This window comes from Mirounga angustirostris, unplaced genomic scaffold, assembly GCF_029215605.1.
Source record: "Mirounga angustirostris isolate CCGP_5_RB_7025 unplaced genomic scaffold, mMirAng1.0.hap1 SCAF_5, whole genome shotgun sequence".
Classification (NCBI taxonomy): domain Eukaryota; kingdom Metazoa; phylum Chordata; class Mammalia; order Carnivora; family Phocidae; genus Mirounga; species Mirounga angustirostris.
Window position 1 is genome coordinate 58050555 of NW_026991713.1, and position 25896 is coordinate 58076450.

Below are 25896 nucleotides of genomic sequence, written 5' to 3' on the forward strand. Positions count from 1 at the left end.
GGCCCCCATCAGCCATCAGAGACCGGGGGCCATAGCTGCTCCTCCAGCAGGGCTATGGTGAGCATGAGGCCGCCCCCCAGCAGCATCCCCAGCCCCTGCAGAAGCACATGGAGCGTAGGGAGGGGCTCGGGAGGACGAAGCAGGGCTGGTAGCTGAAAGAAAGGAAGAACGTCAGGATCCTGGCCTTGTCTCCGCCCCCCCTGAAGCACGAGAGGGAGGCATCGGAAAGTACCAGCAGCCCCTCCGAACTCCTCCAGGCCCTTGTTCTTCAGACTCCCCTGGGCCTGGGCTCCAGCACCCTTCCAGGTGGCCGGGGGTGGAGGTGGAGAGACCGGTACTTCCCTCCCCGCCGAACCCACCTCCCCGCTTCCCTTGCTTTTCTCTGCAGAGCCCCACACCTCTCACCATGTCCACAAGGGCCACATAGAGGAAGACCCCAGCAGTGACACCAAACACCCAGGGAGTGAGGGGGACAGGGCCCAAACTGAGCCCCACCCCCAGGGCTGCACCCCCTAGTCCCAGGGCTCCAGACACCAGGCTCAGCAGCAGCAAGCGCCGGAAGGGCAGCCCTTCCTGGAGAAGCACCGCGAAGTCACCTGTGCGGAAGAGAGGACAGGGTGGGAGGCTATGAGCCAGGGCTGCCCCTCCCGCCCCGCCCCCCCCCTCCCCGAGGCCTCTCCTTTCTGGAGCCCACCCCACCCCACCTCTGCCGTTCCTACCCAGTTCGTGGGGTAGCTCGTGGCAGAAGACCGCTAGGGTGGTGCTGAGGCCACTGGAGAAGCCATCGGAGAAGGCAGCGCCTGGGGTTGGCAGGGTTGGAGGTCGGCAGTCTGGGGGAAAGCGCTCACCAGGGGCACGGCCGCCGCTTCCTCCTCTCCCGCACTTCCTGGGAGCCCTCTCCTGGGCCCTGCCTCCCTCCTCCCGCTCCCCTCGCACCTATGGCCAGCCCGTCAGTGAGGTTGTGCAGACCGTCTCCCAGGAGGACCATCCACGTGATGTTGGCGCCACCGCCACCCTGGTGCCCGTGACTGTGGCCTTGGTGCCCAGCGGGGGCTGGGGCTGGTGGGGGCTGGCTGGCCTGCTCCCTGCGGCCCCGAGCTTCTGGCTCTGCAGGAAGGACAAGGACAGTGCCGGTGGCTGCAGGGGAGAGCTGGGAGCGGGGAGCCTACTCTTCATTTTCTCTGCTTACCTGGAGCTGCCTGTAGGGGCTGAAGGGCCGTCCCACTGCCGTCCTCCAGGTCCGGGGCCGGTATTCTGAGATCCTTTCTTTTTCGCCCGCAGCATCTCTGAAATGGGAGGGTATCCCTCCTGGTGGAGGAGGCAGCAGAGCCGGGGGCTAAGGAGCGGCCAGGCTCCCAGCGGGGGAAATGAACACCTGGGCTCACCTCTAGCACTTGGGCGTGTTTGGGGGCCTCTCCACTCCCTTCCCGGGCTGGCGCCTCCCTGTTTCTTGTTGACTTGGACTTGGGAGAGGAGGCCCTTCGGCCAGAAATCCTGGGTCTGTGCTGAGGAGCCCCTACCCACTCCCTGTTAGTTGTCGGGTCCTGCCCCCTCAGGCAAACGGCAGAGCCCCCGAGCCAGGAGCAGACCGCCGGCGCCTCAAGTCCTGGCTTGTGTGGCCCGCCCTTGGCCAGAACTGCGGTTTGGGCAGAAGGAGGAGAAGAGGGTATCACTCACTGGCCTGAGGCCTCGGCGCCGCCGCAAAAGCCCTAGCACGTTCTCCAGCACAAAGAGCAGGAAGAGACCTCCGAGTACTGACAGTCCCGGTCCCAGGTCCTCCTCCGGTGGTCCGCTGGGTCCAGCGTGCTGCCCTCCTCGTGCCTGCCAGCGAGGGGGTCAGGGCAGAAGCCCCCAGAAGCCCGCGCGCGGACCACAGCCCCCTCCTGTGCGGGCGGCGGCAAGCCTGCCTTCGCTCTCTACTAGAAGGCAGCTGGGGGCCGCAAACGGGGCTGGGGCGTGCAGCGTGGGGGCTGACAGGAAGGGGGAGGGAACCCCTTGGGGACACGGAGGCTGTCCACCTCCGCGGGGCGGGTGGAGCGAGGAAGGGGCTTCACGTACATGTGGCAGCAGGTGGAGCAGCGCGTCCCCACAAAGCGTGCCCACGGCCAGGGCCCCCAGGAAGCCCAGCAGGGGCCGCAACAGACGTGGTCCCAGGAGCCACAGCAGTAGCAGGGAGAGGGGAGAAGGGAGGCTGAGCAGCAGGACTGCCAGGGCACTGTGGACCAGCGCTGGGGAGAAGCAGGGACTGAAGTTAGGCTAGGGACGGCCGGAGGGCCTCAGAAGCAAGGTGGGGCAGAGATACAGTGCGAGGGGAGACAGCACCCCCAGTGAACCCCCTTGCTTGGCTAAGGGCCCACTCCCTACCAGGGCTCCAGGCACCCTGCCACCCACTGTCACCCACTGACCAGACAGAAGATCCCCTGGGGGAGCTGGGGTTGCGGCCTGGATGCAGACACGGCTGTCGATCTGATAAAGCAGGGCTGGACACAGCAGAGCAAACTGATGAGGGGTCAGAGGAGCAGCGGGGCTCAGGCCAAAATTGACCAGCAGCTGGGAGCCATTCAGACACTAGGGGAGTTGAGTTGGAGGTCATACATTGGGGCATCGCTGAGAACTGTGACTCAGATCTTTAATGTCTGTCCTTCCATTGCATGGACTCCTGGGTCTCTCTCCTGGGTCCCCTTTGCTCACCCCAGCAGGTGCATCACGGATTAGGGATAGTTCTGTATGATCAGTGTGTGTTAACTATTAGTGAATATTCAATCCAGTGCAGATATTCAACTCAATACAGATTAGGGACCAGTAAACAATGCCACCATCTCCCTCCCTCCCAAGCCCCTGATGACTTCATCGATTTGGTGAGGGAGTTGGTTGGACCAGAGTCCTCCATTGCAGAATCTTAGAAGGGAAAGAACTCGAAATGCCATCCAACCTTCCTCGCAACAGCCCTGTCACATGTTCATCTAGCCTTGGCTTGAATGCCCCCTGTGAAGGGGTGCTCACCCTCTCCAAGCCTGCTTCAGAGTTAGCTTTTGCTGCCCTCTGGTGTACATGGAACAAGCCCACTTCCTGGCTGAACACAGCCTTCCTTTCCCTGCAGGTTTCCTCTCCAGACAGCCAGCCCTAAATCTTACCCTGGGCTGTTTCTCTGGATTCTCTGCTTTGCCAAGTGTAGTCCCTAAACCAGGTCTTGGAGATTTGGGTGTGGGCTCATGTGCGCTGAGCCCAGAGGAACCGTATCCCACTGCTGGAATAACATGCCCTAAGATCACACCTGGACTGGGTTTTTTAAATTAACTGTATTAAATTACTCTTTAGGGGCGCCTGGGTGGCTCAGTCGGTTAAAAGTCTGCCTTCAGCTCGGGGCATGATCCCAGGGTCCTGGGATCGAGCCTGCGTCGGGCTCCCTGCTCAGTGGGGAGCCTGCTTCTCCCTCTCCCCCTGCTCCTGCTCTCTCTCTAATAAATCAATAAAATCTTCTTAAAAAATAAATTACTCTTTAAACATTTCAGGCCATCCAAATCCCATGGTCCTTCCCCCACACCTAGAGATCATCAGACTCACATCCTCATTCAGATGGTCAGCCAATGAATGGTCCAGCAGCAGGAGCCTGTGAAACAGGTCCAGGCCCGAGGGCGCTGGCCCGTGGGGTGATGCTGGGGCCTTTGGCTCCTCTGGGTCACCCCACCCCGAGGGACCCAGAGGCAGCCCCGCCCAGACATCCACACTCAGCTCAGGGTCCTGTGATCTGGAATGGATGGGATAGCAAGTCAGACTGGCTCATGTTCTTTAAGAAACTCCCCTTGAGGGGCGCCTGGGTGGTACAGTCTGTTAAGCAACGGACTCTTGGTTTCAGCACAGGTCATGATCTCAGGATCATGAGATCCAGTCCTGAGTCGGGCTCTGAGCTCAGCATGGAGTCCGCTTAAGACTCTCTCTGCCCCCCCACCCCCGCTCGCTCACTCATGCGTGCTCTCTCTCTCTCAAATAAATAAATCTTTAAAAAAGAAAAAAGACACTCCCCTTGAGGCTCCTAGTGCGCTTTGGGGGGAAAGGAAGGAACAGCCACTAGCTGGAGTTCCTCGGACCCAGAAACCGTGGAATGTCAGTTCTAGGAGGATCTGAGAATTGTCGATTTATAGAAGGGTCTAGGAATGGGGGGGGGGGTGAGAGTGAGAGAATTGGGGGGGGCGCAGCCGAAAGTGCTACAAATTGGGAGCCAAATCAGCCTGGAGACATTGAGCACTGGGACTAAGAGCAAGGAGTTGAAGGGCCCAGGGATTTGGAAGAGGGGAGAATTAAAAGGCAGAGGCAAAGGGGGCCGTGAAGGAATACAGGGAGTCAGATTTGGAAAAATTTGTAATTCCAGGAATCTGATTTTAGGAAGCCAGAGCTAGGCCACTGGAGACTGATGCAAGCCCTGAGAAGAGCAGGGCATGTGGCCTTTCGGGGTGGGGGAAGGGTCAGTACCTGTGCGTGGAATTGTCTCCCGCTGGGGCTGCAGCTCGACCAGCTGGAGGCCCGTGGTGGTGTCCCAGGCGGAGGGCCTGAACTCGGCCTAGCCCCAGGCTGTGGAGAAGCCGCGCTAGGCCCCCTGCGGTCAGTGTCCCGTTCTCCCCATACAGGCCAAACAGCTGGGCCAGGTAATGGTTCTGCTCCTGCTCAGCAGGGCCCAGGTTGGGGGCCGAGCCCCCTACCCAGCCCAAGGTCATCCACACACACAAGCCAGCCAGCAGATGACTCACTGGGGGCCCCATAATTGGGGGGGGGATGGGATAGAGGCTCTGGTTCTGGCTTCTATTCCGCTTGGAGCATCCTGAGGACTGTGCCCTGGAAGAACAAGGAGGAAGGGCCTGGGCTTCTGCTCTGCTGTCCAGCTCAGGCCCGGGGAACTCTCATTCCCTGGACCGTCCGGCCTTGAACCTAGCAGCAGCCCCCTTTCTAGCCTCCTTTCTCCCTCCCCCTCGCCTCCTTCTGGAGCAGCCTCTTATTTGCCAGTTCCTAGAACACCTTCCTTGACCCAGAGTGCCTCCCTCACCTGATCCAGAGCTGACTGCCCATCCTGTCCCCAAAACCCCACCCCGCAATCCTGCCCCACCTCTCGGGTCTCCCCTTAGACCACAGGGCCTCACACTCACTGGCAGTCTGGGAGCTGTCACTTCAGGTCCTGGGCAGGTCTTACTGTGACGCCAAAGCGCTCCTGAGTCAGGAAGGGGAGCGGGGCTCAGCCTCCAGGCGGTCAGGTGGAATGGAGGCCGCGTCAGATAGAAGGTTGGGTCCGACACCCCCTGCCAACTCCTAGCCCACCTGCCTTGGGGCGGGGTCAGGGAGGGGAGGGGCCAGTGTGGGAAGGCTCATGTCAGAGAGGAGTTAATGGTTCACCGGTCTCTGGGGTGGGGGTCAAAGGTCAGTCTTGGTTGGGCCCCTGAGTAGGGAGGGGCCACCCTCTGCCCCTGGAAAAGCCACATGGCCAAGGAAAACCTGAGCCTGGTCTTTTCTTCTAAATAATTCACCCCGCTGACCCAGTTGGTACCATTTTAGCCTTTCCCTGCATATCCTCTCACCACTCCCCCCCAGCCACCTTACATCTGGTACTGGGCTTCCTTCATTTCCAACCCCCATTCCCCACATTCCCTGGGAAAGTGGGATTCGGGGGTCCCTCGGCTGGAAAGGGGTTAAAGAGGCAGGTAAGTGGCAAGCCCAGGTGCGTGCGGAAGAAACCGAAGAAACCGTTCTTAGCAACTCCTTGTCCCAGCCGAGTAAGAGCCAGAGCTCTGGGAACCAGTGGCCAAGAAAGGGGAAGCTCTGGTGGAAAGAGGAACAAAGTATCTGGGCTCCCCTCAGATGTCTAACCTGGCTTAAGATCAGGGGAGCACAGTCTGATTTGGGCAATCGTCCAGGGGGTTGAGGTTGGCGTTACCTGACCGCGAGAGACTGGAAGGACGCCCAGAGGAAGGGGGACACAGCCTTCTTGGTTCCAGCTGTGCGGGGGGGGGGGGGGGGGGGTAGGCAGGCAGGCGGGCAAGGGTCACCTGCAGGGAGGGGGCAGGGGAGGGAACTACCTTAAAGGGGCAGGCCTGCTTTGCTTAGGCCTGGTTACCTGTAACCTGTCTTCCTTCGACCTCCTAGGGAAAGCCCACTTTCCCAAATGTCCGACTGCTAACCTCTTCATTTTCCCACAAAAAGCAAAGGAGTCCAGTACAGAGCGGTAACGTTTATTAGGAAGGAGGGATTCAATTTGACTTCCACATCACACACACCAGAAACAGACTGTGACTGTTGTTTCTAAGAGGAAGGAGGGCGGGCAGAGAGCCTTGAATCCCAGGGGATAGGCAGCTTCAGCTGGGCAAGGCAGGGAGTATGGGCTTAGGGTGGATAAGGCCACTGTTCACCACCCCTCCAGTGAAATTTAGTGGCTCAAATACTACTACCTACCCACACCCAGCCCCCCAAAAGCCAGCAGCCTAGTAGAAGGCTGTGTGCTCTAGGAGACACTGGGGCTATGGTAGGTGGCGGGAAGGGAGGAAGGATGTCTTGCTATCTCTTGCTGTTCCTCCGGGTTTCCTTGCCGTTACTAACAGGGTTGCTGGATGGGCCCGAAGGGCCGGCAGGTGTGTGGTTGGGCTGGCTTCGGGTAATTCGGGTGCTGGGGGGATGCGAGGGTGCGTGAGGGGGGTGCGGGCCACCACCAGGGCCTGGTGGGGCACTCAGTCCATTCCCGTTCTGGTTCTCAGAGGCTAGCAGTGGGAGAAGGGAAAGAAACACAGGAATTAGAGAACTAAGGTAGGAGAGAGGTCCAGCCCCAAGGCCTCCCTCCCGCTCCCAGAGAGGAGCACGGTCTCCATCAAGCATAGCTGCACGTTCCTGCCAACTGGACCAATTGCGAGGAGTGGAGGTTGTATGCACGGAGCCCCAGAGAAGCCTCGAGTAATCATTTGGGAAGTTGCTACATGAGCCCTAGTGTGGTATTTTTCTCTTTTATTCAGCTTTGTATCAGGGAGGTCAGACCTAGAATTCGCTGTTTAGTTCTACTCAAGGACCTCTGACAAAATGCCCCTTTATCAAAAGTCTTTGTAAAACTGGAGAAGCATGGGTAGGGGAAGGGCCCGAAATTTCTGTGTTAAAATGTTAAGAAGGATCTTAAAAAAAAAAAAAGGGTGGTGGGTATCACAATGATATACACATTTTCATTTTGGAAAATCTAGGTAAGAGTGAGCAAAACAATGATTACTCACACCCCCCAAACAATAAGTAACATTTTTGTGGGTAGCTTACATGTTTGATGGGAGCCAGGTGTGTGGGATGATCTCCCTGAGTGCCCACAATAGTGCATATGACTAACCTTGCCGCTCCCACAGTGTTACCGTATGTAGGACTATCTCCTTCATAGACTACCGGCTCCTAAAGGCAGGTGCTGTGTCTTATTCCTTGGCAATCCTCCTCTAGACATCCTGGCTAAGTGAAGATAGAGGCCTGCCTCTCATATGCAGAGGACACTATGAACCCTACATGCGGTAGGAGTCATAGGCTAGTGGTTCTCCAACCACATCCCTGCTTAAACCCGGCTGCTCCAGACTAAGACACCTGTAGCCAAGAGGGAAAAATAATGCCTTTTCCTCAATTCATAGAAAACGTTAGGAGAGTATATAGAAAGTTAAGTTTTCATGCCATCCATGTTTTTTGTTAAGCCTTTGTACCTGTCAGATAACCCAGTGAATAAACATCTGGCAGATGAATACGAGGGGCCAACAGGCTTATGTGTACCTTATTTAAAATGCTTTTTACAAATTATAGAGTTATGGAGACCCGAAAATATATGTCATCTTTTCCATTGAAAACATGGATGTTGGGACACCTGGGTGGCTCAGTCGGTTAAGTGTCTGCCTTCAGCTCAGGTCATGATCCCGGGGTCCTGGGATCGAGTCCCACATCAGGCTCCTTGCTCAGCGGGGAGCCTGCTTCTCCCTCTGCCTGCTGCTCCCCCTGCTTGTGCTTTCTCCCCCTGCCCCCGATAAATAAATAAATAAAATCTTAAATTAAAAGAAAAGAAAAGAAAACGTGGATGCTGATTTTTGTGGTGGAATTAAATGTTATTTCATGATGTGTCCAAAAAGCCACGTGACCCTGGTGGTTCTGACACAAACAATTCTGAAAACCATGGCAACTGGGGGTGTAGACACAGATTGAGGAAGGGCAGAAGCAGCCCGGAGCCTAGTAACACAGGGAGAAATCTAAGGCACGGATCAGAGGCAAGAGACAGCCAAATCCCAGGGAGTACTAGGGTCAGCTGGGAGAGGACCCAAAAGGAAAAAAGAGCAGTAAAAACCCAGTTCCTAAGGAAAAGCGAGGGGATGAAGGAGATGATGTTGGTGAGTGATTCTAATCAAAAGCAAGAGATCAAAAAGCAGGGGCTTGAAGTATAGGAGATGAAAGAATCATAATCCTGAGGTCCAAGGTGTAGAAGAAGGGTCTTTAGTTTCAAGAAGAGTGATGACCCTAAAAGGGAACTACTTGGTGCTCTAAAGCTATACCGTGTGGACTCCATGTTAAGTCCTATATATCCATATCAGAACCGTGGAATGAACTGAAAGGGCAAGGCGAAAAGGGCAAGGACCCTCCAAAGCAGCAGAGAGAAACAAGCTGGAAGGAAGGAGTGCAATCTTTGCAGAGAGACTGTTCTCATTTGTGTCCTTGAGTGGTAGTGACACAAGAATACCAGAAGTCTATCAGTGATAGAAACAGGTCCCTAAATCTTTTCCCCACAAGGACTTGCAAAAGAACTGGGAGAAGAACTGGGTGGATGGGGATACACTGAGGGAAGAGAAATTGGGATGAAGGCAATGCATCTTTCCAGGCTGGAGAGAAAAGGGGAGCTAGGAGAACCAGCGGCTGGAAGGGAACAGGTGTACCTGGAGAAACGGCAGGGGGTCCAGTGGTAGGCTGGGGAGCCGTAGGGCTGCTGTCGTTCTGCAACTGAAGGCACAAATTAAATACTCAGACTTTGCTCTCCACCATGCTTCTTGGCCTGACCTGCCCTCCTTCCCTACATCGAGGCCATGGGACTCACCGTCTTGTTGGGTGCCTGCTGGGCACTGTACTCTGGGTTTGGCTCACTGAAGTTAGGAACCTCGGAATAAACCATACAGAATCTGCAAGGGGAGAAATTGGCTAAAGCCTCAGACCCAGTCTCTGGGCCACTGCTGGAGGCCTCAGAAAGGTCCAGATACAAGACACAGACTGTGCACCCTTATGCTGCCTCACTGCAAACCTTAAACTTACCCCCTTGGCCTGGTGCTTCTACAGCCCCACCCCCAAGACACTTACTCTCCAATCTTCTGAAGATCACCCCCACGTCCAGTGTACAGTGTCAGACAACCTTTGAACACTGAAGCGTACCTGTGGGGGCACAAAAAAGTAGGATTCAGAATACTCAGAAGAGTCACAGGGGCTGTTAACTCTTAACTCTACCCCCTTGGCGGTTACTGCCCTTGGATAACCAGGAGTAACCAGGAATTACCCTTTGGTGAGCCGAATAATGTCTCCAGGCTGGATCAGGTTGCCCACGTCGTCCCAGACAGAGATATTGATGCTGCCTGTTTTGTCTGCCACTTTGCAGGTCCGAACCTCGTGCCCGTCTTTTGTCTTGGTCACCCGGCCTGGAGGGAACAGATAAATGTTGGGGCGGGTGGGCGGAAGAAATGGTCAGAGGGATGAGATCTAGATACTGGTGGGGCGAGGGGGAATGGAGGGACAGCACCATGGAGAGGGCCCTGAGTGGAAAGAGGCCCAAGTGGCCCTGGAGGCTTGGATCTGGTGAGTTCCATCTACCCTACACTCCACTACAACTCTCCAGGCCAGGGTCTAGGAGGGATTGGGTGTGAGCAGTTTCTTGGGGTGCGCCCTGACACCCCTGTAGCTAGTTAAGTGCGGAGGTGGTGTTCTCCCCCTCCGACCTCCCCCCCCCCAACCGGGAGAAGCCGCGCAAGGGGCCCACCATCCCAGAATAGCCACCTGTCTCCAGCACAATGAAGATGAGGTTCAGATTCTTGAGCCCGGGCTTGATATCCTTCACGAAGGTCTCCGTCGTCATGCTGCCCGAGCCTCGGCACTACACTAGAAGGGGGGAAAGGGAATGAAGGCTCAAGGCTTGGAGTCTTCGCCCCCATACTCCACTTCCCAAGGCCTACCTACCACTCTAGGCTGGGGTCAGGCAGCCGCAAATCCTCTAATTCTTCTAAAAGGTAAGAAACGAACTTCCCCAGGAGCCTCCAACTTCAAGATCAGAATTTGAGGGTCTCTGGATATGCTGCTTCGGGGCTGAAAGGCCCCGTCCCGGGATGCTCTTTCAATCTCAAGCCCCAAAGTCGGGGAGCTGACGGAGACGGGGGTAGGGAAACTGGTGCAGATCCAAGGAATGGAATCTTACTCGCCAAACCTTCCCGAACCCTCATCCGGACAACCCAGGACTCGGTCCATCCCCTCCCCCACCCACAGCCCACCACCCACCCAGCCAGCGGGCCGGACAGCGCACGCCGCAGAGCCGCCCGCAGGGGGAGCCACAGGCCCCGCCGCCGCCGGATGCGCCCGGTGGAACGCGGGAGTGCGGACATTCCCGTAAGTTTCCGGTTGGCCTCCTCCGACCAATCAGCACTGTCCCGAAGCGCCCCGCCGCCGGCCCGACTCAGCCAATCGGGGCCCAAGATTCACGCGCCGCGAAAGGGGCGGATTTTAAGTATTAAAGGAGCCCCGCAGATGGTTGGCGCTGCGAGAAAGATTGACCACCAGGGGGCGCCTCGGGCCCAATTTTCCTTACTTGACTGGGAGACTACACCTAGGCTCCAAGATTTCATTTCTAAGACGTGACCCTGGAAAAAGGGCCAGGGGTTTTGGAAGACGGTGGACAAAAGTCTGAAACACGCTCAGCACTTCACTTATTTTCTCGACAATTCTTAAATATGTAATTCCCTTTTGCAGACAAGAAAACGTAAGTTATATAAAAAGCAGTGCTTAGCACGCAGTAGGCACAATTTCTTCTTTTCCCACTGCTATAACCCTTATCTTTATTCCTGATTTGGGGTCCTCATCTTTAATGCACTACCCAGCTTCGTCAGGGTTTTGGAAAAAGTAGCCTTCACACCAGAGGCCGACCCACCCTTTTTGGAAGAATGGAACTAGGGCACAGAGGACAGCATTTGCATTAGTCCCTTTCAGAGTGTGAAAGGCACCTCTTCCTAATGCACTTATCTCCCTAGATCCCAGGGTCTCCCCCGCCCCCAGAGGATTTAACAGAGGAGGCCCGAACCTTTAGTTCCCCTGGGGACTTGTTAGGAACTCAACAAAAGTTTCTATTTCTGTAATGTTGTGTATAAACCAGTTACATATACACAAACCACAACCATTTGTTTAGCGAATAGCCATAACAAATACTATTTAATATCAGATTAGCCTAACAGGTCATGTAGTAATGTCTTGGCTTGATTATTTCCTTACCTTCCGGAGCGCTTTAGGCTCCGCCTTGACCTTCCTCGGATCCCAGGTTCTCTCCCGCCCACACCCCCAATTACGGTGTTATATCCTAAGGAAATCAAAGCATAACGTAGGAAGAGGGACATCTTATCTCCCCTCCCCTTAGATGTTTCAGGGAACTCTAGGAGCGTCCGGAGAGCCATCGTAGATACAGCAGGAGTGCCGCTAGGAGAGAGGCGGGCAATCCGTTGGGCACCCTAGATCAAAGCTTTGCGGCTAGACACTCCCCCATTCTCCACCCAGTGGTCGCCCTGTAGACTACAGTATCCACTCCCGTGACTATGAGTCATAGGGTCGGGAGGCTCCGGGATGCTGACCACCGCTCTGGAAACAGGAGATGGCAGGTCACACTGCAGGTCAGCCTCCTCGCAATGATCTCGCACCTCACCGCATCAACCTTAGGAGTCGGGACTCGTACGCCCCTCCAAAGCGAAGTCTAGCCCTCCCGGGAGTCGGCCTCAGGCTCCGCCCCCTACATTCACGCTGGGAAGAACATAGAGTTCTCCCTCCCAAATGGCTATATGGTCCTAGTTGGGATCACAAAGATTTCCGGTGTAGAGAGGAAGCCCGGGTAATCGTCCCCCCTCCTCGTTGGTCGCTCTTGGCTTCTCGTCTAGATCCGAGTTAAACAAAGAGGCGGAGTTTGGTGACGAACTTCCGCCGGGTTGCGTAGCAGCGGTGGGCGGGGCAAGGGACCCATCTCACAAGGCGACGAGTGGTTGGAACCTTCCCTCGCCTTCCCCTTCCCCTTCCCCTCCCAGGATAGGCTGGGACCCGGCACCGGAGCTATCCCGTGGCCGCTGCGGCCTCAGCTCCAGCCGGGCCGGGGTACGGAGAGTCCAGACCGCTTCCAGGGCGGTGCGTACTGCGCCTGCGCCGACTCCCACCTAAAAAAGGGTGTGGGACGGGAGGGCCGATGTCCCACGGGGATTGGGGCGGGGGTTCAAGATATTGGAGGACAGGAGAAGGGATAGGAGTAAAGATGAAAAATGGAGGAAGGGAGCAGGAATAGGGAGGAGTCCGGAGGTGAGAAAGGGGCGCTGGAGGCTGGGTTGTTGGGGAGGTGCATTGGAGTAGTGGAGTCTTAAGTGCGGGAGGGGGTCTGGGCTGACTGGAGGACAGGGAGGAGGGGACCTGGGGCTACAACGTGGTGTTTAAATGGGCAGTGACGACGGGCTGGGAGGGGAGGGAGGGAACGTTCTGGGGGCTAGCCTGGGCAGGGGCGGCGGAATCTGAACCCCCGCCCTCGAAGCGCCATAGCTTGGCTCCTCTCCCGTGCCTTGTCTTTGGCAGCCTTGTCTTCCTCCTCCATTCCTTTCCCCCCCTCCCTCTCTCACCCCTCCTTGAAGGAATCTCACATTCCTTACATCCCTTCCTTGGCGTTGCAGCCGGGCCCTTTCGCAGGCTTCACACACCGGAAAGCCTTCCCCAACCCAGAACTCTGCGAAATTGGGGAATGGGGAGGAGGGGGCTGGAGAAGGAGCAGAAAGCTGAGAGAGGTGAGAGTGTTTTGCCCGGGGGACTGACAGACATCTTCCCCATTCAGAAACTGACTTCATTCTCCGTAATAGCATCTGTGGCTGTTGAAGGAGCCACTGTTCATGGGGACTGGGCTGTGATAGTGATAGTTTAACCACTTCCTAAATGGGTGGTTTTAGGGTCCGACAATAGGGCAAGAAGCTGATAGGGTTGCTGGTTGGTAGTTTTCCCCCAGATGGGAATGGGGTAGACTAGTGGTAGGCAATCTGAGTGATGTGATAATATTACTACTCTGTGTGTCCACCTGACTGTGTCTGGGCCTGGTTCCTGGTAATCGAAAAGGAACAAGCTCCTTTCAAGCATTTCCTCACTAGCCTTCAGTACTCTAAATTTATTTTGCATTTTATTACTACAAATATCTTACCTGAAACATAGCTGTATTCAGTATGTTTTCACATTTATTATGTTTTTGACTTTCCAGGACAACATATAAGGTAGATAAAGGCAGGTATCTTCCCTACTTGTCAGGTGAAGACATTGAAAACTGCAGAAGAGATACATGGCTTGTTTAAAGTCCTACAGTTGGCAGAGCTGGGACCAGAACCCAAGTCTCCTGACTCCTGGTCCTCCTCTCAGTTGAAAAATCCTGTTTTCTTCTGGCTAAGGGAACATCCCAGCATGGGCAAAATTCTGAGTCTGGAGCTTGTCACTAGAAGACTGAGCATAACCAGCAACAGTGGTTCCTGGAAGCATTTCATGAAATACAGGTGCATATGCCAGACTATGGGGAAATAGGGTGTTGTCAAAATGGAAACAGCATTATAGTCTTCTCTGTGTTATGGATGAGGGAGAAACAACTCCCTCGCTACCCCCCAAAGAGAAAGTGTGTCTGACATTGCACCTTCATCTCTCTGGTTAGTTTAATAATATTACACTAAACGTGTTGTGGCTGATGAGCATAGGAAACTAATGAGCATGTGTACAGGACTCAGAAGATGAAATGGTCTCAGTTTTGTGTGTAAAAATGATCCTCCTCATATTGCTTTGTAACACAGCCCTTAATTTGTTGATAGCCATGTGATGGGGAGGAAACGAGTTTGAATAGTTACTATTCTCCTGTGTAGTATTGAGTAGATCTCACAGCATTCTTCATCTGAAGCCTTGTCCCCCTTTACTTGGTCCTATTCTTTTGGTAATGATAGTCTAGTCAGCCTAATCATACCTCTAGTCTTCCCAGTCGCCCACTTGGGAGTGATTTCCCATTTCACTGCCGCCGCCTCCTCCTCCTCTTCTTCTTTATTTTATTTATTTATTTATTTTTTAAAAGATTTTATTTATTTATTTGAGAGAGAGAATGAGAGACAGCACAAGAGGGAAGAGGGTCAGAGGGAGAAGCAGACCCCCCGCGGAGCAGGGAGCCCGATGCGGGACTTGATCCCAGGACTCCAGGATCATGACCTGAGCCAAAGGCAGTCGCTTAACCAACTGAGCCACCCAGGCGCCCCCCCTTTTTTTTTTTTAAAAGGCTGATCCCCTCAGGAGTATCTTCTGACTTGGGAAGTAGAATCACACCTGTACGAATTCTTGAGTATCTTCTCCTTATGAAGATATTTTCCAGTTTGGAGGCTAGGATTAGAATTCTTTTTACATGACTTCAGTAATTTATGTGAAAGCATTTGGGAAACATCAAAGCATCGTACTGTGCATGTAAGCTAGCACTGGTCTCTGCATTGTGTAGCAACAGATCTGGAATCATTGACATTGCTTGTGGTTGTGTGCACTGAATAAGAGAATCTTTTTCTGTCTCAAACAGCTGTTGTTCTTTACCTTTTTCCTTGTTCCTTTCTCTGCCTCTCTCAGCTGTGTTTGAATATTCTGGACTGTGTGTGTATGTGATTCCTTAGCCAGTGATCTCGATCTTTAGAAGGCAGTCCTGTGGCCCTAGCCCTGAAACCTGTTGCCCTTAATGGAATCACCTCATCCTCCCCAACCAGCCGCCAGATCCAAGTCTGTCTAGTCTCCCTGCCAGGTGGAGGTAGTTCCCCTGACTCACCCTTTTCTACCTTGTTCCTATTAATAGAGTGCTCCTGATTGTGACATCACATCCATCCCCTTGGCGATGGAGCTTGTCACTAGGAAGGAAGACTCAGTCGGACAATAGCCAACAAGATGGGTTACTGGGAGCGTCTCCTGAGTGGCACTGAGTGGAGGCCTCAGGGGGTTGGAGCCTTGTGAACAGGGAACCTACCCCCCAACACTTGGAAGGTAAAGAGCCTTGATTCAGAATCCCGTTTCAGGCTTCAGGTCTCTTCTCAGCCTATCTGGATTCCCTCTGCTTTTGAAAACCTGATTCTTAAGATTCTTCTGCATAAAGCTTTCTCTGATTAACCCACATCAGTCTGTTCTTCTGTGCATATTTATGTCTGACAGTAACTATTAACTTGTTGGTAAATTGCTCAGTCAATTTTATGTCTTTTTATGTGTTTTATGTCTTGTATACTCATTGGGCGCAAGCCTATACCTTAGTTTGAGGACAAGGATTGTGTTTTCTGTATCTTTTATACATCTCTACTGGCAAAGAGGCTGTGCGTAGACGATGAAGTTGAAGTTTAGGGCATCCACACAAATAGTGCTTGCAGTTGGTGACTAAGTGGGAGGTCCTTGCTGGCCTTTAGGCCTGATAGGCCTCACTTCAAGTGTTAAATGAGTTCTTGAGGAATTGTGTGCCCTCTGGATTCTTCTGTAAATTGAACCAATTAAAATGTGCTAAAGAATTTAATTTAATTTTAAAAATTTTATTTATTTTTTTTGATGAGAGAGAGCATGAGCCAGCGGGGAGGGGCAGAGGGAGAGAGAGAGAATCCTAAGCAGGCTCCATGCAAAGCTCAGTACAGAGCCGGATGTGGGGCTTAATCCCACGACCATGAGATCGTGACCTGAGTTAAAACCAAGAGTCAGACACTTAACCAACTGAGCCACCCAGATGCCCCCTAAAGAATTTTAATTTTAGGGCGCCTGGGTGGCTCAGTTGGTTAAGCGACTGCCTTCGGCTCAGGTCATGATCCTGGAGTCCCGGGATCGAGTCCCGCATCAGGCTCCCTGCTCGGCAGGGAGTCTGCTTCTCCCTCTCCCGCTCCCCCCTCTTGTGCTCTTTCTCTCTCTCACTCTCTCTCTCAAATAAATAAATAAAATCTTTAAAAAAAAAAAAAAGAATTTTAATTTTAAAATCCCCTGTGGTGGGGCGCCTGGGTGGCTCAGTCGTTAAGCGTCTGCCTTCGGCTCAGGTCGTGATCCTAGGGTCCTGGGATCAAGCCCCACGTCAGGCTCCCTGCTCGGTGGGAAGCCTGCTTCTCCCTCTCCCTCTCCCCCTGCTTGTGTTCCCTCTCTCGCTGTGTCTCTCTCTGTCAAATAAATAAATAAAATTTTTTTAAAAAGTAAAAATAAAATTCCCTGTGGTGGGGCACATGGCTGGCTCAGTCAGTAGACCATGCGACTCTTGATTTCAAGAGGCTCTTGATCTCAGGGTCATGAGTTCAAGCCCCACACTGGGTGTAGAGCTTGCTTGCTTGCTTGCTTGCTTGCTTACTTACTTACTAAATAAATAAATAAATAAATCCATCCATCCATCCATCCATCCATCCCCTGTGGTAAATCCAGCATGGATCCTAGCATTCTAGAATTAAACAATCTTTGGGGCATTGTATCCCACCCCCTCCTCTCATAAGTGAGGAAACTGAATTCCTCGGAAGTTATTTTTCTAAGAGAAGTAGTGACTTCAGTCTAAGGACTCTACTGCTTAAATAAAAAGACCACTTCTTTTCTTTATTTTTTTTAAAGATTTTATTTATTTATTTAACAGAGAGAGCAAGCACAAGCAGGGGGAGTGGGAGAGGGAGAGAAGGCTCCCTGCTGAGCTGGAAGCCCAATGCAGGGCTTGATCCCAGGCCCAAACCTGAGCCAAAGGCAGACGCTTAACCGACTGAGCCACCCACCCAGGTGCCCCAAGACCACTTCCTTTCACTTAAAAAGTCAAGAGAGTTGCCTAAAGAGAGCAAGGTCAGTTAGTGGTAAAGCCAGGATACCTTCTATAATCTAATTACCCCCTAATTTAGCTATTTTTGTTTTATATGCTGAATCTCAGAATCCTGCAATTTGTGGAGTACCTCAGAACGTATGTAGTCCAAGATGCTTCATTTCTTGTGTGGTAAGGGAACTGAGGCCCAGAGCAGTTAGGTCACTTGCCCAAGGTCACACATTTCGTCAGTAATAGAGCTAGAACTGGGTCTCAAGTTTCTGGATTCCCAACTATGTTTCCTTTTTTTCCATATCTATTCCTTCATTGGGAGATTTGTAATGAAATGTGAGACCCTTCACCAGTTTAATTTCTTCACTATGTTGAAATTCCTGGAAGTCACCTGTTTCCTTACGTTGGAGCAGGTTATAGGATTGAGCCCTGCATTAGGCTCCCTGCCTAGTGGGGAGTCTGCTTCTCTCTCTGCCTCTGCCCCTCCCCCCGCTCATACTCTCTCTCACTGTCTCTCTCAAGTAAATAAAATCTTTAAAATTTAAAAATTTAAAAAAGAGAGAGACCAGGTGCATGGTTTGCACATCTGTACATGGGTTCAAGAAACCCTGAATAAAAAGGAGGATAAATGTTCAGGTTCCTTTACAGTCTGTTTTGAATTCCTGGCTCTCTCGAGGGGTAGACCAGAGAAAGCAACTTCAACAACAAGTTAAAAGGGTGTAGAAAGGGATCTGAGAAAGCTCTTGCATTTTATGATAATAGTGACGAGAACTATAGAGAGAGACTCCAGTGTAACAGTAAAGAAAATAACATAATTACCTTGTTGAGTTCTGGCCTACAGAAAAGAAGGCTGGAAATGCAATCTTTAGGTTGGGTTTGGGATGTTCAAATCAGAGAAGTTGGCAGAACAGCCTGAAGGGACACCTCAGTGCTACTTTAGTTCAGCTCCCCAATTTGAGTGAAACCTTCAAAGGCCTTTTTCTTCTGTTCTACAACTCAAGGAGAATATCCAGGAAACTGTGCTTCTGGTGGTTATGGTCACTGGCTGTGACTTTTGAGGTCCCTGTGGTTTCAGTTTTATTAAAGCTTCTACCCCCAGGGCAGTGAGCAGTTGAGTTCTTGTGAGGCATCCCCCTTGGAATGATAACCTGCTCCTGTGACAGCCCCATGGCAGTGTTGAGAGTCCCGGAGAGCCGAAGGAATAATCAAGGAGCCTAGCCCATCAGGTTGGCGGTCTGCCTAGGGGTAGGACAAGGCCGACCAGAGAGCTGGCTTCCAAGGTTGTATATGACATTTGTTTCCCATAGATGACAAATAGGGAATACCCTCATCGGAATATAAATCTAAATTTCCCCTTAATTCTTGAGGCCGTACCCCTGAAAGAATGCAGTTGTGTAAGAGTGGATAAAATAGGAGAATCTCTAATCTGATAAAGGGAGTTTTGATTTAGAAAGAACAATGCCAAGGTGCCTGGCTGGCTCGGTTCGAGTGTGTGACTCTTGATCTCTGGGTTGTGAGTTTGAGGCCCCCACTGGGTGTAGAGATTACAATCAATCAATCAATAAACAAACAAACAAAAAGCTAGAAAGAACAGTGCCCAGCATCTCTGTAGTTTTGTAAATGCTGACTTTATGGTGGGAACCTTACAGTTCTTAACCCTGACTAGTGGCTTCCCACTTAACCCTGACTAGTGGCTTCCCACCCCCTCTGGCCATCCCTTTGCCAACAGAGACAAGTTCTCTGCTATTTATTTTGGGAAATGAGATCTGAGACCCCATTAAGATAAGTTTCACAATTTGTATTCGTCCTTTTTTTTTTTTTTTTAAGGTTTTATTTATTTATTTGACAGAGAGAGGCACAGTGAGAGAGGGAACACAAGCAGGGGGAGTGGGAGAGGGAGAAGCAGGCTTCCTGCCGAGCAGAGAGCCCGACGTGGGGCTCGATCCCAGGACCCTGAGATCACGACCCTAGCCAAAGGCAGACACTTAACGACTGAGCCACCCAGGCGCCCCTAAAGATTTTATTTTTAAGTAATCTCTGAACCAAGCACCCCTAATTTTTTTTTAAGATTTTATTTATTTAGGGGCACCTGAGTGGCTCAGATGGTTAAGTGTCTGCCTTTGGCTCAGGTCATGATCCCAGGGTCCTGGGCTTGAGCCCCATGTCAGGCTCCTTGCTCAGTGGGGAGTCTGCTTCTCCCTCTCCCTCTGCCCCTCACTCATGCTTGCTCTTTCTCTCTCTCTCAAATAAATAAATAAAATCTTTAAAAAAAAATAATAAATAAAATAAAAAATAATAAATAAAATAAAAAAAAAAGATTTTATTTATTTGAGAAAGAGAGACTCAGCCCGGGCGGGGGGGAGGGGGAGGAGCAGAGGGTGGGGGATGAGCAGATTCTGCACTGAGTGCAGAGCCTGATGCAGGGCTCGATCCCACGACCCAGAAATCATGACCTGAGCCAAAATCAAGAGTTGGATGCCTAACCAACTGAGCCACCCAGGTGCCCCAAGGCACCCCTAATTTTTAGTTTTTAAATTGTTCTTGGGGGCACCTGGGTGGCTCAGTTGGTTAAGCGACTGCCTTCAGCTCAGGTCATGATCCTGGAGTCCCTGGATCGAGTCCCACATCGGGCTCCCTGTTCGGCAGGGAGTCTGCTTCTCCCTCTGACCCTCCCCCCTCTCATGTGTTCTCTCTCATTCTCTCTCTCTCAAATAAATAAATAAAATCTTTAAAAAAAAAAATTGTTCTTGGGTGTCTGGGTTGCTCAGTCAGTTAAGCATCTGTCTTCAGCTCAGGTCATGATCCCAGGGTTCTGGGATCGAGCCCCATGTCAGGCTCCCTGCTCAGCTGGGAGTCTGTTCCTCCCTCTCCCCCTACCCCCTGCCCCCACTCATGCACACGGTCTGTCTCGCTCTCTCAAATAAATAAATCTTTAAAGAAAATTGTTCTTATTGAAATGGAACCATACTGTTCGTACAACATGCATTTTGCAACTTGCATTTTTTCAAATTGAGAAGCAGTTTAGCATGGTGGTTAAGAGCTGTATGATTTTAGACAGGCTTTTTTTTTTTTTTTTTAAGATTTTATTTATTTATTTGACAGAGAAAGACACAGCGAGAGAGGGAACACAAGCAGGGGGAGTGGGAGAGGGAGAAGCAGACTCCCTGCCGAGCAGGGAGCCCGATGCGGGACTCGATCCAGGGACTCCAGGATCATGACCTGAGCCGAAGGCAGTCGCTTAACCAGCTGAGCCACCCAGGCGCCCTAGACAAGCTTTTTAACCTTTATGCATCTGTTACTCATCTGTAAAATGTGGATAATGACAGTACTGACCTCATAGGGTAACTTAAAGAGTTGTAAGAATTAGATGAGTTAATATACAAGAAATGCTTAGAATGGTGCCTAGCATATAGAAATGCTCTGTAAATGTTGACTTCATTATTATTATTTTTTACTTCATTATTTGTTTATTTATTTATTTATTAAGATTTTATTTATTTGAGAGAGAGAGAATGAGAGAGAGAGAGCACAAGAAGGGGGAGGGTCAGAGGGAGAAGCAGACTCCTGCTGAGCAGGGAGCCCAATGCGGACTCAATACTGGAACTCCAGGATTCATGACCTGAGTCGCTTAACCAACTGAGCCACCCAGGTGCCCTCATTAGTATTTAATTGTATAACTAAAAGATGACCATTATAGAAAAAGTAGGAAAAAAACAATAAAGCAAAACTGTGAGTGAAGTTAAAAGTACTAGAAGGAGGAGCGCCTGGCTGGCTCAGTTGGTGGAGCAAGCAACTGTTGATCTTGGGTTTGTGAGTTCCAGTCCCACACTGGGTGTAGAGATTACTTAAAAATAAAAGCTTAGGGGCTCCTGGGTGGCTCAGTCGTTAAGCGTCTGCCTTCGGCTCAGGTCATGATCCCAGGGCACTGGGATCGAGCCCCACATCGGGCTCCATGCTCAGCAGGGAGTCTGTTTCTCCCTCTGCCTCTGCTGCTCCCCCTGCTTGTGCGCGCTCTCTGTCAAATAAATAAAAAAAATCTTAAAAAAAAAAAAAAAGAATATGACAGGTTATGTGTGTATGTCATGTATGATGTAAGACATGTATAGCGTATGACCCATTTAGTGAATGTTCTGGACATGTTTTTACCTTAATACTTTACTTTCATAAATTAGGATAGTTACAGACTTATTTCTTTATTTGAGTATTAGATATACACACATACACAAGAAATTTTTTTTTTTAAGTTTATTTATTTAAGTAATCTCTACACTCAGCGTGGGGCTTGAACTCATGACCCCGAGTTCCAGAGTTTCCCGTTCTTCCAGCTGAGCCAGCCAGGCCCCCCAAGAAAATCTTTTACAAAGGTTCAAAGAGATAATTCAGGAAATTAAAATAGATCCTCCTATTCCTGTTCCTTAGTTACCCCTCCTCAGCAGCAAGCACTGTTGGCAATTTCTTATGTGTCCTGGGGAGTTCCATGCATACATAAGCATATAATACATACATGTTGGTTTTGTCACTCATGGTGGCATACTTTACGTATACTGTGTGTACCTTAGTTTTTTGTTTTTTTTTTTAAGATTTTATTTATTTATTCATGAGAAACAGAGAGAGAGAGAGGCAGAGGGAGAAGCAGGCTCCCAAGGAGCAGGGAGCCTGATGTGGGACTCGATCCCAGGACCCTGGGATCATGACCTGAGCCGAAGGCAGACGCTTAACCATCTGAGCCACCCAGGCGCCCGTGTACCTTAGTTTTTTTCTCTTAACAGGGCAGCCTTCTCATACCTGGTGCATTAAAGGCAGCAGTGCCTTTTTTTTTTTTTATTTCCCCTTCTGATGAATGTTCTAGCTATTGTAGAGATATCAAATTATAATTTATTTATTTAATTGAGGTAGAAATTGTAAAGTCAACAGTTGAACAAATTAATTAGGATATTTGGGGATATTTTTGCTATCCTATAGAAGCCACCTCAGATAGCTCCTCCTCTTGACTTTTTCTCTTCCCCACCTCTTTCTCCCAATCCTGTGTGTGGGTCTGCTCTACAGGAGTGGCAGTAGCTATCATCCAGAACAGACGAACCAGTCTTAGGTTGCATTACTTGAAGGAGAGAGGAAAGGTGGTAATAGTTTCACTGTGTCCATATTGGTCAGTCTGCATGTAGAGCCCTGGGTACCCTGTTTTAGAGGGACAAGGGCATTCTAGAATGCTGTGAGAAATGAGTCTGGGCTAGATAGGTATTTCTCATCTGTGCTCTTGCTGCACCCTTGACCTTTCCCAGGAGTGTCTCAGCGCAGGGTGACTGACTATGGGGTGCTGTGGAGAATCCTCTCCTGCCCTGGGTGTTAAACCACATGGTCTATTATAGACCATTCTTACTCTAAAGGCAAACATAAGCCATAAGGTTAAGAAACCAGGTCCATGGGAGACACTTCCAGGTATGATCAAATTCTGTCATCTTTTATTACTGTACCTCAAAAGTAAAAGCATTCCTGTATTTTTTATTCTCGAGTAATTTCTAAATTTAAAAAGTATATATTTTTTTCATAACGTGGAAGACTGTTTAAAATTGAATTATGACTTCTAAAAAAATGTGTACCTACTAAAGTTTTTGGTAACTAAAAGTAGAAAAAAACCATCCTATCCTACACCCAAATAAAACCACTGGTAACATTTTGGTCATTCTTTCTGGTCTCTTTATGTATGGATTATTTATAAATATATGATGTTCTTAAACAGCTCAGTATTCAATTTTGTGTCGTTCTATTTTCACTTTTCATTGTTCTATTGTGTATTCCTCATAAGCATCACTTCAAATAGATACATTATTCCATCAAATGGGCTTACATTACCATAATCACTCAACTATATACTTTTCTGGTCATGTAAATGAGTAAGGGATCATCTGATTTTTTTTTTTTTTTTTTAAGGTTTACTGACATGATTTTTGAAAACCTATCTGGACTGCTTTTAGTACCATTCTTCCTTCCTGCTTCAGAGGTGTCCCTCTTCCTGTTTAACATCATTCCAGATCTGCCTAGTGCTTCCTCAGTGACCATATTCTCTCCTGTCTTTACCTCTCCCCCTTCACTAGCCCTTTCGTCTCTGTACATCAACATCCTGAGGCGTTTCTCATTGGAAGGAAACTACCCCCACACAACCCACTTCCTCAACCTCCTGTCCTCCTCAGGGTAGTTCTCTTTCCCTTCCTTTGAAATCAAGCTTTGGACAGAGTTCTCTGCATCCCTGCCCCTCTGCCTCCCGTCGCGTTCACTTGGGACCACTGCAGTCTGGGTCCACTTCCATGCTCCACCACAGCTGCTCTTCAGGGCGCCTCCCAGCTGCAGGCAGCCGCGCTCTGCCCTGGTATCCGGTCCCACATCCTGGCCATTTTTGTGTTTTTTTATCAGACTTGACTGTTTGCAGCTTTTGACACTTCCCTTCCCTCCTCCAAGCATTCCACTTCCTTGACTTTTTTATTGTGGTAAAAACACGTAACATAACATTTGCCATCTTAACCATTTTTGAATGTACAGTTCAGAATGTTAAGTATGTTCACATGGTTGTGAAACATCTCCAGAACTTTTTTATCTTACAAAACTGAAACTCTGTACTCATTAAACAAAAAGTCCCCTTCCTCCAACTCCCTTGACTTTTATGAGCCTCTTCTGTCCAGGATTTTCTCTCATCTCTGATCAATCTTTCTCAGTCTTTTTTTTTTTTTTAAGACACTACCCATTTATTTATATGAGAAAGAGAGCACGCACAGGTGGAAAGAGAGCACAAGCAGGTGAGCAGTGGGAGGGGGGGAGTGGAGGGGCAAGCAGACTCCCTGCTGAGCAGAGAGCTGAAGCCAGCTTGATCCCAGGACCAGGAGATCATGACCTGAGTCAAAGTCAGGTGCTTAATCTACTGAGCAACTCCAGCCCCTCTCAGTCTTTTTTTTGGCAGGCTCTTTTTTTTTTCTATCCTTTTAAATGTCATTGTTAAAGTATTCTCAAGCACTTTTGGTGGTGTCTAAATTGAAAATGCCTTTCCAGAGGATACTATAGAAGTATATTATCTAGAAAAATAAATAGTAGGCACACCATTAAACCCAGCAGTTCCTCTAGGTATCTGTCCTAGGAGAGAGATTTGATCTTGTGTTCCAAAAAAAAATCATGTTACCAGGATGTTAATTGCAACATGATTTGTTTCAGGGGGAGAAATGGCAACCTGGCAAACTAAAGTCCTGAGGCAAATGGCAAAATACACTGTAGTCAAGGTTTAGACTGGTAGATTGGAAATTTTTTTTTAAGATTTATTTATTTTTAGAGAGAGCATGAGTGAGAGAGGGAGAGGGAGACAGAATCTCAAGCAGACTTAGCTGAGTGCAGAGCCTGACGTGGGTCTCCATCCCAAGACCCTGAGATCAGGACCTGAGCCCAAACTAAGAGTTGGACACTTAACCAACTGTGCCACCCAGGTGCCCCTGGAAAAAAAAAATTTTTTTTAAATATTTTGTTTATTTATTTGACAGAGAGAGAGCGAGAGAGGGAACACAAGTAGGGGGAGTAGGAGGCGGAGCAGACTCCCCGCTGAACAGGGAGCCCGATGCGGGGCTCGATCCTAGGACCCTGGGATCATGACCTGAGCCGATGGCAGATGCTTAATGACTGAGCCACCCAGGCACCCCTGGAAATTTTTTTTTTAAAGATTTTTTTAAGTAATCTCTACACCCAACATGGAGCTCAAACTCAAAACCCCAAGATCAAGAGTCACATGCTCCACCGATTGAGCTAGCCAGGTGCCCCTGGAAATTTTTACCACTAGAATATAAACTACATGAGAGCAGGGACCTTGTCTGTCTTATCCATACATGAATCTATGTACAGCAAAGAAGGTGAATTGAAAGAATGAGTGTACACCAAGCAATGGATGTGGGAGAGGAAAGTGAGAAGAAAGGCTAATAATTATATTCTCCGAGTCTTTTAAAATGAGAATATAGTCATATATTACTTGTGAAAAAAGGAAGGCTAAGAAATAAAGCGAAGGTGGCTCAGCTGGTTAAGCATCTGCCTTCGGCTCGGGTCATGATCCCAGGGCCCTGAGATCGAGCCCCACTTAGGGATCTTTGCTCAGTGGGGAGCCTGCTTCTCCCTTTCCCTCTGCCTCTCCCCCTGCTTGTCCTCTCTCTTTCTCAAATAAATAATCTTTAAAAAAAATAAAAACAAAAAAGAAAGCAAAGAATCAGTGCTACCCAGGGTTCTGTATTCTTCAGACCCACCTTCATTTTCTTTTTTCTTTTTTTTTTTTTTTAAGATTTTACTTATTTGAGAGAGAGAGAGAACACAAGTAGGAGAGAGGGAGAAGCAGACTCCCTGCTGAGCAGGGAGCCCGATGTGGAACTTGATCTCAGGACCCTGGGATCGTGACCTGAGCCGAAGGCAGGCGCTCAACCCACTGAGCCACCCAGACGCCCCCCACCCCCACTCATTTTCTGTTTTTATTCTTTTTTTTTTTTTTTTAAGATTTTTATTTATTTGACAGAGAGAGACAGCGAGATAGGGAACACAGCAGGGGGAGTGGGAGAGGGAGAAGCAGGCTTCCCGCCGAGCAGGGAGCCCGATGTGGGCTCGATCCCAGGACCTGGGATCATGACCTGAGCTGAAGGCAGACGCTTAACGACTGAGCCACCCAGGCGCCCCTAGATTGTTTCTCCTAAATGCCTTGATTTGAAATGCCTTTATACTTTTTTGATCTGAATTTTTACAATAACGTCCTAAAAAGGTCTCATTTTCTCTTATCTTCCCTATCCCCCTACTTTTTCTACACAGCTGCCAGAATTATCTGACTAAAACAGAAAACTGATCATGTCAATTTCTTTATC

The 25896-nt window shown here is 50.0% G+C and overlaps 3 protein-coding genes across 9 annotated transcripts in view; 1 reads left to right on the forward strand and 2 right to left on the reverse strand.

Moving 5' to 3' along the window:
- Positions 1–8: 8 nt before the first annotated feature.
- Positions 9–5679, reverse strand: SLC39A5 (solute carrier family 39 member 5). Its single transcript, XM_045873204.3, has 11 exons — positions 5139–5679; positions 4471–4830; positions 3565–3748; positions 2406–2568; positions 2059–2228; positions 1678–1821; positions 1190–1286; positions 937–1107; positions 720–800; positions 406–596; positions 9–152 (listed from the first exon to the last, which is right to left on the reverse strand). Exons 2-11 carry the CDS (start codon positions 4755–4757, stop codon positions 9–11), a joined length of 1632 nt encoding a protein of 543 aa, XP_045729160.1. The 5' UTR covers positions 4758–4830; positions 5139–5679.
- Positions 5680–6199: 520 nt separating this feature from the next.
- NABP2 (nucleic acid binding protein 2) lies at positions 6200–12065 on the reverse strand. Of its 3 annotated transcripts, none has more exons than XM_045873206.3 (7): positions 11491–12065; positions 10012–10113; positions 9518–9656; positions 9325–9396; positions 9068–9149; positions 8910–8973; positions 6200–6737 (listed from the first exon to the last, which is right to left on the reverse strand). In XM_045873206.3, the coding sequence occupies exons 2-7, from the start codon at positions 10088–10090 to the stop codon at positions 6538–6540; spliced, it is 636 nt and encodes a 211-aa protein (XP_045729162.1). In that variant the 5' UTR covers positions 10091–10113; positions 11491–12065; the 3' UTR covers positions 6200–6537. The 3 variants fall into 3 exon arrangements, with proteins under 3 accessions (XP_045729162.1, XP_045729163.1, XP_045729161.1); XM_045873207.3 differs by lacking the exon at positions 11491–12065 and adding an exon at positions 10507–10622; XM_045873205.2 differs by lacking the exon at positions 11491–12065 and adding an exon at positions 10192–10499.
- Positions 12066–12226: 161 nt separating this feature from the next.
- Positions 12227–25896, forward strand: part of RNF41 (ring finger protein 41) — a 29933-nt gene continuing 16263 nt past the window's right edge. Inside the window, exons 1-2 of one of the 5 annotated variants that reach the window (XM_045873209.3) lie at positions 12227–12384; positions 15086–15270. The gene's annotated coding sequence lies outside the window, so the exon portion shown is untranslated. The other 4 variants (XM_054507010.2, XM_045873210.3, XM_064591090.1 and 1 more) reach the window with 4 other exon arrangements.

What these genes read in the sequence shown, in the direction of transcription:
- SLC39A5 (XM_045873204.3), bottom strand. Translation starts at nt 4,757, where the DNA reads ATGGGGCCCCCAGTGAGTCATCTGCTGGCTGGCTTGTGTGTGTGGATG. An exon ending in CTGACCATCTGAATGAGGAT is followed by an intron (nt 2,569 to 3,564) that starts GTGAGTCTGATG and finishes CAACTCCCCTAG; the next exon opens with TGTCTGAATGGCTCCCAGCT. An exon ending in CGAGCTACCCCACGAACTGG is followed by an intron (nt 597 to 719) that starts GTAGGAACGGCA and finishes TCTTCCGCACAG; the next exon opens with GTGACTTCGCGGTGCTTCTC.
- NABP2 (XM_045873206.3), bottom strand. Translation starts at nt 10,090, where the DNA reads ATGACGACGGAGACCTTCGTGAAGGATATCAAGCCCGGGCTCAAGAAT. An exon ending in CTTCATTGTGCTGGAGACAG is followed by an intron (nt 9,657 to 10,011) that starts GTGGCTATTCTG and finishes TGTTCCCTCCAG; the next exon opens with GCCGGGTGACCAAGACAAAA. An exon ending in ATTATTCGGCTCACCAAAGG is followed by an intron (nt 9,397 to 9,517) that starts GTAATTCCTGGT and finishes GTGCCCCCACAG; the next exon opens with GTACGCTTCAGTGTTCAAAG.